This window comes from Tenrec ecaudatus, chromosome X, assembly GCF_050624435.1.
Source record: "Tenrec ecaudatus isolate mTenEca1 chromosome X, mTenEca1.hap1, whole genome shotgun sequence".
Taxonomy (NCBI): Eukaryota; Metazoa; Chordata; class Mammalia; order Afrosoricida; family Tenrecidae; genus Tenrec; species Tenrec ecaudatus.
The window spans coordinates 30,586,545-30,600,047 of record NC_134548.1 but is presented as its reverse complement, the minus strand read 5'-3'; the positions used below and the strand labels follow the sequence as shown (position 1 = coordinate 30,600,047).

General features: G+C 40.9%; 1 protein-coding gene across 4 annotated transcripts in view; it reads right to left on the bottom strand.

The window, feature by feature from the left end:
* Nucleotides 1-13,503, bottom strand: part of GK (glycerol kinase) — a 67,272-nt gene that overhangs the window by 21,245 nt on the left and 32,524 nt on the right. For 2 of the 4 annotated variants that reach the window (XM_075539118.1, XM_075539121.1), the window contains exons 6-11: nucleotides 12,674-12,811; nucleotides 10,594-10,703; nucleotides 10,121-10,187; nucleotides 9,217-9,234; nucleotides 7,435-7,470; nucleotides 6,982-7,049 (exon numbers count right to left, since the gene is read on the bottom strand). In XM_075539118.1, the coding sequence (XP_075395233.1) occupies nucleotides 6,982-7,049; nucleotides 7,435-7,470; nucleotides 9,217-9,234; nucleotides 10,121-10,187; nucleotides 10,594-10,703; nucleotides 12,674-12,811 (437 nt within the window). The remainder of the gene's footprint in view (nucleotides 1-6,981; nucleotides 7,050-7,434; nucleotides 7,471-9,216; nucleotides 9,235-10,120; nucleotides 10,188-10,593; nucleotides 10,704-12,673; nucleotides 12,812-13,503) is intronic. The other 2 variants (XM_075539119.1, XM_075539120.1) reach the window with 1 other exon arrangement.

Here is a 13,503-nt window from a genome sequence, read left to right as displayed (position 1 = left end):
GACTCCTAGTGAGTGACTCTATAGGCCAGAGTAGAACTGTCCCTGTGGGTTCCCACGACTCTTCAGCTTTGGGGAACAGAAAGCCTCATCTTCCTCTGGTTTCAAATGGCTGACTCTGAGGTTAGCAGCCCAACTCATGACCCACCAGGGCTCCTTTAAGACAGCATAGAGGTAATCATGTCCCTCTTTAAATGACATTTTTTCTTTCCTCACAAATCCAAAAACCCAAACCAAACCTGTTGCGCAATGCTCTGTGGCATTCCAACTCATAGTGACCTAAAAAAACAGCGCAGAGCTGCCCCCACAGCTACGATGCTCACGGAATCCGACTGCCATATCTTTTCCCCACGGGGTTGCTGATGGCTGTGAGTAGCCGAGTGCTTCACCACTGTGCAACTATGGCTCCTCCTCCTTAGCGATGCCTTCCTATGCAGTTTTCAAGAGGCACTGTGTTTAACCATCTCAGAAAACGTCCTGCTAAACATCCCAGATGCTGAATTGTCTCCGCCTCCTTTTTTCCACATTTGGGAAAGTAAAGGTGGCCAGCTAGCCTTCAAGACAATGAGCTCAGGGCTGAGCAGCCTAGAGGGGCGTGTTACATAGGAGCACCCCATGAGGCTGCGGCTGAGGCCCAGGTGAAGCTGTGAGGGGAAAGGTCTTCTTAATTCCATTCAGTGAGGTGCTCATTATAAGGCAGATGAGGCCTCTGTCTTAGGCTTTCTTTCTTAAAAATGTAATGTAACACTCTTGTAATTCATTCTATATTAGGAACGAGAGAGAAAAATCAAAAGTAAAATTACAATCACTATTGAATGAAGGGGAAAGTGCAGAGTGGAGACCCAAGGCCCAAGTGTCGGCCAATGGAGATCCCCTCATAGAGGGGTTTAGGAGAGGAGATGGGTCAATCAGGGTGCGAGGTAGTACCGATGAAGAATACAGCTTTCCCCCAGATCCTGGATGCTTCCTTCCCCCCAACTACCATGATCCGAATTCTACCTTGCAGGACTGGATAGGGCAGAGGTTGTACACTGGTACATATGAGGGCTGGAGGCACAGGGAATCCAGGGTGGATGATACCTACAGGACCAAGGGTGTGAGGGGCGATGCTGGGAGAGTGGAGGGTGAGTGGGTTGGAAGGGGGAAACTGATTACAAGGATCCGCATGTGACCTCCTCCCTGGGAGAGGGACGGCAGAGAAGGGGGGGAAGGGAGACTCCAGATAGGGCAATATATGACAAAATAACGATGTATAAATTGCCAGGGGCACATGAGGGAGGGGGGAGCGGGGAGGGAGGGGAAAAAAAAGAGGACCTGATGCAAAGGGCTTAAGTGGAGAGCAAATGCTTTGAGAATGATTGGGGCGGGGAATGTATGGATGTGCTTTATACAATTGATGTATGTGTATGTATGGATTGTGATAAGAGTTGTATGAGCCCCTAAAAAACTGTAAAAAAAATTACAATCACTCATAAGGCATCCCCTGACCTTGAACAAAAGATATGCTTCCCATTAAATTCTGAACTGTCATATTTTCCCTGCTGAGGGCTACAGAGGTTAAGGAAACGTTCCATTCTAATCTCTCTTAGGTCTTTTAGGACCTCCCTTCTGCCTATCACTTAGCCCCTATTTATTTTACAACTTCCACCCCTTCTCTGCTCAGACACAAAAGAAATCTTCTCTGGTTTTATCTTAACCTCAAAAGAAAACCTAGAGTCACCAAACTGTGTGATCCTGGTAAACTCTAACAAACTGGTTATCGCTCGCACCATGCCCAGATGGCTGCATTTTTGGAAAGCAGCTTCGATCTTGCTGTTTCTAGATTCTATTCACCTGTTACCTCTTTCTGAACCGTTTGGAAACTGGCCTCCATTTTGAACACACCACTAAAACTCTTGTTATGGGTTGAATTGTGTGTCCTCCTCAAAATTTATACTGGTGTCCAACTGTAAAATGTGATGGCCTTGTTTGGAAACTGGGTCTTTCAAGATGTAGTCAGTGAGATTAACATGAGGTCTCACTGGAGTGGGATGGGTTCTAATCTTACGCGATTGATGCGCTTTAAAAAAAAAAAGCTACACAGAGACAGTGAGGTGATGGCCATTCAAAGATGCTTCTACAAGTCAAGGATCACCAGCCAGCACCAGAAGCTAAGAGAGGCACATTCCCCGACAGAGCCCTAAGAAGGAATCAATATGAATGATATCCTGTTTTCAGACTCCTACCCCCCAACATTAAAGGACAATGAATTTCTATCCTTATAAGCCATCTAGTTTGTAGCATTTTGTTATAGCTATCTTGGGAAACTAATATAATTTCATTTTGGGAATTACCAATGAAGTCCTCATTTTAAAAGTCCAATATTCTGTTTCCAAGTTCTCCGTCTCCTTGACTTTCCTAAGCCTCCCTCTTATGTATCTTTTCTTTGGATTGCTACACTCACTGAATAACTGCATTCTCCTACCTCTCTTGCTCTCCATCCCATGTCTCCTGCTTCCCCTAAACACAACAGGGTAGAGCTACAAAAAGTTGTGGGGAAAAATGTCATCCTTCTTCTATTCCATTTTCCCCACAAACCTTTTGGAGTGTTCTCCCATGTTCTCCACGCATATATTTTTTGCTATTCCCCTGTGTAGCTGTAAATTATAGGTTCGCGGTTTGAAACCACCAGCCGCTCTATGGCAGGGATTTCTACTCCCATAAAGAGTTACAGTCTTAGAAACTCACAGGGCAGTTCTACACTGTCCTTGCGTTGCTAGGAGTCTGTCTCGACCTGATGGCAGCGAGCTACGTTTTTGTTTTCATCTGTGGTTACTGCGGATGCACTCAACAAGCACTCCTCAATTTAAGGGCTGGGCTGCTCATGTTCAGGGCCAGGGGAATGGGGAAAGGAGGAAAGGAAAGCAATTTTGTTGAGTGCTTACCATTTGCTGTATTATGGGTTAGGCAACTAACATGTATAGATGATATCTGATTTACTAGTGTTTGTTTTCCTAGCTGAGGACAAAAGAAGGGCAGAAATAGTTGACTTTTCTCTTAGTTCTCTTGAATCCTTATTTGTCTGCCTGGAACCTAGGATTCAAAGAATGTGTTTCCAAACACATGCTGACTCTAACTCTCCTGCTAGTAATCTCAGGTTACCATGACCTGCAAAGAATTTTCATATCTCCTGTCCCAAGAAAACTCTCACGCAGACCAGGTCATACTCTCAGATTGTGACTGCTGGCCATCTAAATATGGGAGCCATTCCATTCTTCACAGAAGAAGAGCTGAATCACCAGAAGTTAGAACTGACGGGAGAATTAAGAGTTTTTCCAGGAAGGAATGTAGACAGTCTCCTGCCAAGTCTAAGCAACCCTTTTCCACACAGGGCACGATAAAGTATAGAGCTTAAGAATGCCGACTGAGGAATGAGATGGATCTGGATGTGACTATTGCTTCTGCTGCTTACTAGCCGTGGTAGTTACATAAGTTCCTGTCAACTTGAATATATATAAACCTGTAGGTGGTATTCAACCTGTCAATCAGGTCCCAGCCTGATGGTGCCCGCTTGTGGGTGTGGCCTTCTCATGAGGGCCCTGGGAACTGCCCCCCGCCCTCCCCCCCCCCCGCCTTCACCTTCCTGCTGGTGGACCCTGCGATGTGTTTACTGCATTGGTTCCACAGGACTCTGTACCCACCACCCTGTGATCTTCCTGCCATCTGCACCATTGCTTCTGACTGCTTTAGTCTGAAGAGGGACTTATGGACTAGTACTGGACTTATCAACTTGTACTGTGATGTTTTCTTAACACACAACTACTTCTTGATATAAGGGTAAGACATCACAGAATAACAATAATTTATAAATTATCAAGGGTTCATGAGATAGTGAGGAGTGGGGAGTGAGGGGGAAAATGAGGAGTTGATACCAAGGGCTTAAGTGGAGAGCAAATGCTTTGAGAATGAGGGCAGTGAATATACAGCTGTGCTTGACACAATGGATGTATGTATGGATTGTGATACGAGTTGTATGAGCTCCCAATAAAATGATTTTTTAAAAGTTCTTTATTACACATATATGGGTATCACTTGATTTGTTTCCCTAGTCAACCCAGTCTAACATACTAGCTGTATGATGTTATCTGAATGTATTACCCTAGTTCTCCATTTCTTCCTTTTAAACTTGGGGATATTGGAACCGCTTTGAGGATTAAATGAGGTAATGTGTTTGAAGCACATAGTGTATTTATTGCCTGCCATTCAATGTCCAGTTGCTGAGCTTATATTATTTATAAGCATTATCTTTAGTATTTTACATCATTTGATTAGGGGCTCATACAGCTCTTTTCACAATCCATTCATCCATCCATTGTGTCGAGCACATTTGTTCATTTGTTGCCATCACCACTTTCAAAGCACTTTCTTTCTACTTGAGCCCTTGGTATCAGCTCCTCATTTTTTCCCTCCTTCCTTCCCTCACAACCCCCTGATAATTTATAAATTGATATTCATTTTTCATGTCTTGCACTGACCCATGTATCCCTTCATGCACTTTTCTGTTGTCCATCCCCAGGGAGGGGGTTATATGTAGATCATTGTGGTTGGTTCCCCCTTCCTCCCCCCACCTTCCTCTTCCCCTCCTGGTATCTCTACTCTCATTATTGTTCCTGAAGGGTATATCTGTCCTGGGTTCCCTGTGTTTCCAGCTCTTATTTGTACCTGTGTATGTGCTCTGGTCTAGCTGGATTTGCATACCTTCAATTTTTAAAGCATGTATTGCTACTCATCAATACATGCAATGAGTAGGGATTAAAGGTGTCTAACAGGCTTCATAAGTGCGCTTCATGCTGCAGCAGAAAAGAAGGAGTGGATCTGAAATGTGGCTCGGATTCCATCAATGCTACAATTTCCGGAAAGTCACAACCTTTCTGAGAGAGCACATTTTTGACACTGAAAAGTGGGACTGATCATATTACTCTCAAATAGCACGCTTGTCACAGGATCCATACTTGTGAATAATAAGGAAATGGAATTCGTAGAAAGATCTAGCAAATTTCTATTTCTGTCATTCTTTGTCCTTGCCAAGGAGCAAACTCAGATAATGAATAGAAAGCACAGTACCAGGAAACTAAGACTGAATATTCCGTAAGAATGACCATAATTATAGTAAACTAAACCAAACTAAGTCGATTCCAACTCATAGAGACCCTACAGAGCAGAGTAGAAGTGGCCGCAGTGGATTTCCAAGACTGTCAATCTTCACAGGAGTAGAAAGCCTCATCTTTCTCCTGCGGAGTGGCTGGTGTTTCGAACTGCTGATCATAGAGTTAGCAGCCCAATGTATAAGCCCCTCTGCCACCGGGCTCCTCATACTTATAGAAAGAAGCAGTAATACACTGAAAGCTGCCATTTAAAGTATGGCCCTATCCCACCTCTTCTCCCATAAAAACCAAACCCACTGCCTTCCAGTCAATTTCGATGCATAGAAGCCCTATAGGACAAAGTGGAACTCCCCGTGGGTTTCCGACGCTGTGCATTTGCACAGAGTAGAAAGCCTCATCTTTCTCCTTCGGAGCTGGCTGGAGGTTTTCAACTGCTGACCTTGTGGTTAGCAGCCCAACAGCTAGACCACTACAGAGCCCTGGTGACACTGTGATTTAACTGCAAGGTTGTGGGTTCAAACCTGCCATCCTCTCCTCAAGAGAAAGATGAAGTTCACAGTCTTAGTTTGACTGCGCTATAGAGTTGCTCTGAGTCAGAATGGACTAGATGGCATAGTGTTTGGTTTGTTGATACTTTACAGTCAAAGTATAGTTTCTGGAAAGGCACTGAATTCTACTAATGAAGGTCTTTGTTAAAGACTGAATTTCTAGCCTGCCAATATATGTGTTGGGATCCTAACAAAAAAATCATGGATAAATTGAATCAAAAGTAAATGAAGTCTCCTCATACCTGGGAATAGAGTTTTGTTATGTTACTGATGGCATATGAGTATCTGGTGTGTCCTAAGCCTGATAAGTAGGGGACAATCAGCAGAGCAGAATAGACAAGAGAGCACAAATGGAGAAAAGAGGACTGTAAAAGGCTGTAGAAGCTAAGAAAGACAAAAATCTCCCTCTAGAGCGGTGATTTTCAATCTTCCGATTACTGCAACCCTTTAATACAGTTCCTCATGTTGTGGTGATCTCTAGCCATCAGAAATAAGTGTTTTCCAATGTTCTTGGACGGCCCCTGTGAGAAGGTCATTCGACCCCCAGGTTGATAACCACTGCTCCAGAGTCCAGTGGCAAAGACTTCCCCAGGAGCTGAAGCTCCACTGTCTGATAAGCAGATAAGCATTGGAATGCGAACTTGCTCAGGTCATCATTTTAAACCTACAACTGCTCTTCCAGAGACAGCCTCATCTTTATAGGTGAGGCTCCTATAAAGACTCACCACCTTGGAAAGCCAATAGAGGTTCTTATGACTTGATGACAGTGGGTTGGGTTTTGGATTTGGGGTTCAGCTTCTTGAAGGAGCCCTGGTGGCACTGTGTTTAAGTGCCTGGCTGCTAACTGAAAAGGTATGAACCCACCGGCCACTTGGAGGGCAAAGGATTTAGCAGTCTGCTTCCTTAAAAAATTATAGCATTGGAAACCCTATGGGGCAGTTCTCCCCTGTCTTATGTGGTTGTTTATGAGTCAGTATCAACTCTGGCAATGGCTACTAGTAGCCTCCTGAATTGGGAAAAAAGAAATTTCTCTCTTTTAGAGCCACCTAACTTGTGCCATTTGTTACAGCAGCACTAGAAAATGAAGGCAGTTTTCATAAGCTTCTGCAATACCTGTACACATGGCATCATGTATCTTACTTACAGCTTAAGGAAAACAAACGAGAACAAATTGTATATCTAGCCTGGAAGGCCTTCAGATGCATTTCCACATCCAAAGTACCAAATGGTCAGAACAAGTGAACCATCATTCCAGTTAGGTAGCAGTTTTCAGGTCTACTTCTTAAACTCACGTGTTCTTGGCTTGACCATTCTGAAAGCACATTTGTCCTACCAATGCAGCAGACTGGTCCCCCAAGCACTGAAAGGATAAATGACAATAAACACAGACTGAAACAGCAGTATACGTTCCTGAAGTAGGCTAGTCAGATGACTGCTTCTCCCATTTACAGTTAGCAAGGAACACACTGTGTCCGTTTCTTGCATTTTTTTTTCATTCTGCTCCTTTCCCATTGGTTAACATTCCCAGAAGATATCAGGTGTGGAGAGGGAGCGTGAAGAGGAATAACTTATGACATTATTCAGGATTCTTACTGGCCCACATTGTGTCACGGAAGAATTAGAATGAGGCAATTTTCCTGCTGTTACATGTTTTCCATTTTTTAGGAAAGAGCCGATTATCTAAGATATGGGAGGAAAGGAGAGGGGTTGGGATTGGCAAGGCAATATGTGGTGAGAAAACTTACCCCAGATATAGGCACACCTTCCAAGGCTCCAGCTTTCTAATGAAAGTAAAAACAAAAGATTATGAATAATAGCAAATGGTTGGCTTCATTAACATAGCTGCAACATGATTCAGCACACATAGCAACATGCTCTGGCATGTGGGCAGACAAGGCAAAGCAAGTGATTTAACTACATGAGTGCTACAGGCATAGAAGTATTTCTAGAACTCCAAGAAGAGACATGGCGTGACAGAAAGAGGAGGAGACCAAGGGGAGATGTGGTCAGGAGGCCTGGGCGTTCCCCCTGGTTCAGCTGTGGTAAGATCCAGAGTGGGCTTTGGGACCCTCTCCATTGATGCATCTACAAAATGGGAGCTGGACAACTAGTTTGCTGGAGTTCATGAGTGCCTTGTTGCCATTGTCAAATGACAAATGCATCCTTTTAAGAGGGACAGAGCTGTCAAACTAGCCTGTAATGTCTTTCTTTTGGAAAGCTTCATTTTTAACAATACTTCTTTCTTACTCAGACTGCTCTTAAGACAAACAAGAAAGAAACCCAAGAGTGTTTAGGTATTGGATGTTGTTTGTCCTTCACGTACTGAGGAGGATTCTTCACATTTAAATAAACAAGAGTTCATTTATGTTATAAATAGTTTTTTTGTTTTTGTTTTTGCTCAAGAATGGCCAGCACACTACAAAGAAAAGATTTCGGTGGTAGATTGTGTATTTTACCAAACTTAAAAAAAACATACACAAACACACAATTTTTACTGCTACTCTAGAATTAGAGGAAAGAACATGATCTCTAAAGAAAGAAAGAGTACTGAACAGCAAAAAGTTTAGACTGATTCTTCAGTCTGACTATGTGGGCAAGTGTCCCAGCCCCTGGGAGATCCGGGCTCCCTGTCTGCTCAAAAGATGGTAAAAATAAAATCTACTTCCCATGGTTAGAATGGGAAGGAAATGAGACCAAATATGGGGAAAGCTTTTATGAAACAGAAAATACCCCTCTAAGCTATCTGATATCATTTTATTGCTTTCATGCTTTGGAGTTAATGTAAGGCCCACCACTTTTGCTTAGTGTATAGAGTTCTTTGGATATTTGAATGAGGATAATACGTGAAGGGCCAATTTAATCAAAAGTTCAAGGTCTTAAGGTGGGTCCACAGGAAACCGAGAGTATATTTAAATACTAAAAAAGGAAGTCCTTGCTTATGCTTTTGGGATAGGACCTACTCTATGCATTCGGGCATGTTCAGGCATCCTTTATTTCTTTGCAGGGAGGGGCCTCTGGGGAATTGTCTGGAGCCTCCTCTGGTGAAGCATGCAGAAAAAGTGACAGTGCATTTCCAACTGAGCTGGTCGACAAGGTGGGTCGAGCTGCCATTTAAAATAGGTGTTTCACACATTGGAAAATGGTCTCTTGTTTCCCTAGTATGGATTCAAAGCATACCACTGCTGTACTTTGCAAATGAAAAACATGAGAATTTTGCATTCCCGGAATTGCCTTAGCCTTAGTTTTGTGTGTGTGTGTGTGTGTGTGTGTGTGAGCATGCACTTATTTTTAGCAACATTCTCTCAGTCTTCTGGAAAACTTAAAAATAAACCAACACAATTAAGTCAGTAAAACAAGCAAACACACTTAAACCTGACTAGATTTTATCATATATTGGATGGAGACTGACACAAATTCATGACACATCTGCTCAGCGAATGGACTTCTGCTTGTCTGAATGGAAGTGGAAATGCACTGTACCTTTTCCAAATGAATGGGTAGCAATAATTGGTGGGCAACCTACTCACCAGGCTATGAGAGATTTTCTACAGTCAGCCAGGGGAAAAAGGGGGACAGAAGCACAATAATTTAAATGCATGAGAAAAGTGTTAAATGTGTGGCTTTTAAAAAACTACCTTCTGAAACATTTTCTCAAGAGTAGTTGTTTTCCCCCTGACTCAAGTCAGTTTGTTGGCAGCTATGAAATTACTGAAGTGCTTTTATTGTAGATAAGCAGCGAGTATGTTTCCCTTGAAAAACCATGTTGCCTTCAAAAGCTTCCTTGTAGATGAAATATTTTTTAAACTCTTGCTAAAGCTTTATCCAGAGCTTTTAGTGGCCAATTCCTTCACTAACAGTCCTAGAAGCCAATAAACTTTCTAACTAAATGATGTCAAGGATACCTTTCTGAAACTATTCTTCTAAGTTTGAAGGAAGCTAACAGTTAAGATGTTCAATATGGAGACCAGTTTAATTAGCAACCACAAATCAAAAACAGATTCTCTGCTTTCAGTTTCTTTGCTAAAGTTTTGCTCAGGTTATTACAGAAGCAAATACTATATAACACTGTTTGGCCACTAAAAGAGATTTAACAGGAAAAATACTACCACTAAAATGTAAGTAGTTCCCCCTCTTATAAATTCAAAGCAGATGTCATAATTACTAACGTTATTTGGATTATACAAATAAAGTGTGTCAAACATTCCCATGCCATCTTCTATATTAAACTAAAAGGATCCTCCAAATTTTGGTGGGTAGATTATAAAGTCATGTAAAAAACACTTATTTAAAATTTTATATACTACCAATACTCACAGGAAAGATCCAAATCTCCCAAACTAGAAACAATAATACATTTGACTTCTGAATTCTGAATAGGCATTTTCCCCCATTTTTTTAATGGAAGAAAGGGTAAGTGTTTTCCATTTTTACCATGAGGCCATAGATCTCGGAAGAACTCCGGACATTTGGAAGAATCGCCATTGGAATTTCAAAAAAGCTGAAAGATAGTAAGACAGTATCATGTAAAGACTGGTTTAAGGAAATATCGGGAAGTCTTTACATATCTTAAAGCCAAAAATGTGCATCACATTGGAAACTGGATATATTTAAATATTAAATATAAAATTAAATAACAATAGATAATACAGTTGAATGCTTCAGACTTTATACAAGCAAGTACGCAAATCAACAAGAATGAAAAAGAATATCAAATCTTCCTAAAGAATATTCACGACTCCTACCACATGCAATAGTAGCCTCGCATACAAAAACACACAACACAGATTAGCGTGCTGTAGTTGAAATATGAACAAGTAAATGTGGGTGTTCCACTGACATTTGAAAGCGGGTTATAAGCAGGTAACATATTTGGCAAACTACACTTATGGCAAAAGGTAACTTACTCGCAGAGTTCTTTATCCCATTCCAAAGAATGAATGTTAAAAAGCATCGTCCTACTTGCATTGGTTACATCTGTACAATGGACACCTCCTTTGGCTCCTCCCGTCAAACTCTGGACAACATAAAAACAATGTGTTAAATGTTCCCTTCTGCATGGTTTAATCTATATTTTTGTTAAGAGACAATCAGCAGTAATGCACACAGAGGATGATAATGGAACATCCCAATGATCTCACATCTGGTTTTAAGCAGTATCTCACTGAAACATAAATATGAGCCACATATGTAATTTTTAAACTTTCTAATATCATTTCTAAAAGTGTAAGGATAAGAGAAAGTAATTTTAATAATACTGTGTACTTTATTTAAACAATTGTACCCAAAGCATCATTTCAATATGAAATTGCTATGACACATTGAGCCATTTTACTTTCTTTTTATTAGTACTACATCTTTAGGATCTCAACTCAGACTAGGTACACATCCTGTGTTGAAAAGCTTCATATGGCTAGTGACTACTGTCTTAGATAGAACAAACTCTTAAATTCACACACTGCCAACGAATAGATTCTGATTCATAGGGACCATATAGAACTGAGTAAAATGATTCCAGTGGATTTCAAGACTGTAACTCTTTTGGAAGTAAAAAGCCTCATCTTTCTCCTACAGAGAAGCTGATGGTTTCTAACGGCCAACCTTGTGATTTAGCAGCTCAACATGTAATCCTTCAGCTTGGCTTTCATCCTCTCATGTTGGAAAATATATGGGGTAAACATAAATTTGGCAAGGTGAAATTAATTGAAATTAGTGCATCAAGGATTTTACACTTCTGGTGTTTTGGGGGGGGAGGGCTGATGTAGTTTTTGGGTGTTTGCTTGCCTTTTTGAATAAAAATTATCATTGGGTTGGAATTGTGCTGATGCAAACATATACATTGAACAAGTTTTTAACTCTCCAATGTTAAAATGCCCCTGTACCTAAACTAGAAGTTCAGGTGCTATCTTTTATATGGAAACAATACAAGACAAGCTATGAGCAAACGTGGCTAACTAGCACCATGCAGAGTACAGCCAAAGTAGGCTCTGCCGAATCTCCTGTAGCATGCTTCCCACACGCTACCTAATGCTCGTTAGCGGCAGATGTCAGAGCCAGTCAGGCAACCCTAACTGACATGGGAATACTGGCGTGAACACAATCACACCTTGTCCAGGCCAAGCACACGAAAGGGTGGAGAATAGACTGCTCCTTAATAGTTGGTTTTGAAAGACCTGCTCTGTGGATTTGACAAGTGAGAGGAAGGACAATATTCCCTTAGAGCCCCCTTGAATGTTGAAAAAGATCATCACATACTTACTGAGGGATTTACAAATGAAATTATATGTCTGGGAAATGCTTTAAAATGATCTGTGGGAAGAAAAACTATGGGCTTGGCCATATACTGTTTCTTGCTCTAATTGGATCCCCAACGTAGAGGTTCATTATACCATTTCTGCTACTTTTGGGTACATCTGAAAATATCTACATTAAGAATAACAACAAAATAGAGAAATAACCACAGGACATGCGCTTTTAAGATCTAGCTGGAAAACATCTGAAGTGTTACTGCCTACGCATTCATGGATCAGTTTAGGCAAGAACACTCAATACCAGAAATATCTACTATGACTTACTTTCTTATTATGACTTGATTATACAAGAGATGGTCACGCAATATTGAAATTGAATAAATGATAAAAGTAACCGTCTAGGTGTTTTATCATGTTAAATGACTAGTAGGAACGAAATGCATGGTAGACAAGAGAGAAAGTCTACTTAAATTAATTTTTCAATGAATCATAGACATGAGATTTGGCTTGGGTAATTTTCTTCCATTTTTACTGAAACAAGACAAGAAAAAAAAAAGAAAATAGGCAAAAATGCCTCCAAAATGGAAGATTTTGAATGGCTTGCTGTTTCTTGGATAACTTTCTTAATAATGTTAACGAAAAAATTCAAACTTTCAGTAGAAAAAAATACCACGCAAGCCAGTCTAAATTTTTGCCCAGAAAATATCTCACACACACACACCACATTGAAACATACCCAAATAAGCCATGAATCGATGGTTCCAAAAAGAGCTCGATTTTCTTCAACAGCTTTTTGAACTTTTCTCACATTGTCAAGGATCCAACGGAGTTTCACTGCACTGAAGTAAGTGCTAAGCGGAAGGCCTGTCTTGGACTATGACAATTATGAAATTGTTAACTAAGTTAGCATATTTAATATATTTTGCATGTTAGTTATGATAGCATAAAATAAAGCCACTCAGCTAAAAAGTCAAGGAATCACAAAACATTCCAGGGCCAAAAAGGCAATCCTACTATGTTTTTCCTATCTCGTAGTACAGGAAAGCATGTTTATGAACAAAGATCAGAGTGATATGTTTACAGTTCAAAGATCATCCACGTAGCAAGGCAGAGAGGAAATGAAATCACATGATGCCCTGTAATCTAGATAGGGAGAATTTATATGTTCACTTTTGTGAACCTTTTTTTATTTTATGGGTATATATTTGCATAGATATATAGTTAACTAATTATAACTATAAATACCATATATGACTGCAAATGAGTAGAATTAGAGAACTCAAAGACAGGCCAGATGAAAGCAATGCAGAGGCGATCTACGTAAGAAACTCCCTGCCACTGAATCCATTCTGACTCGCAGGGACGCTCAAGGAACTTTCTGGAACTGCCCTTCTGGGTTTCTGAAATGTTAACTCTTTACAGAAGAGGAAAATCTCGCCTTCCTCCCATGGAGCGGCTGATGGTTTCAAACTACTGACCTTGTGGTCAGAAGCCTAACACTGTAACCACTCTGCCACCAATATAAGAAAGTTGTTTAAATTCAGTAACTACAGTGAAGAGGGAAGA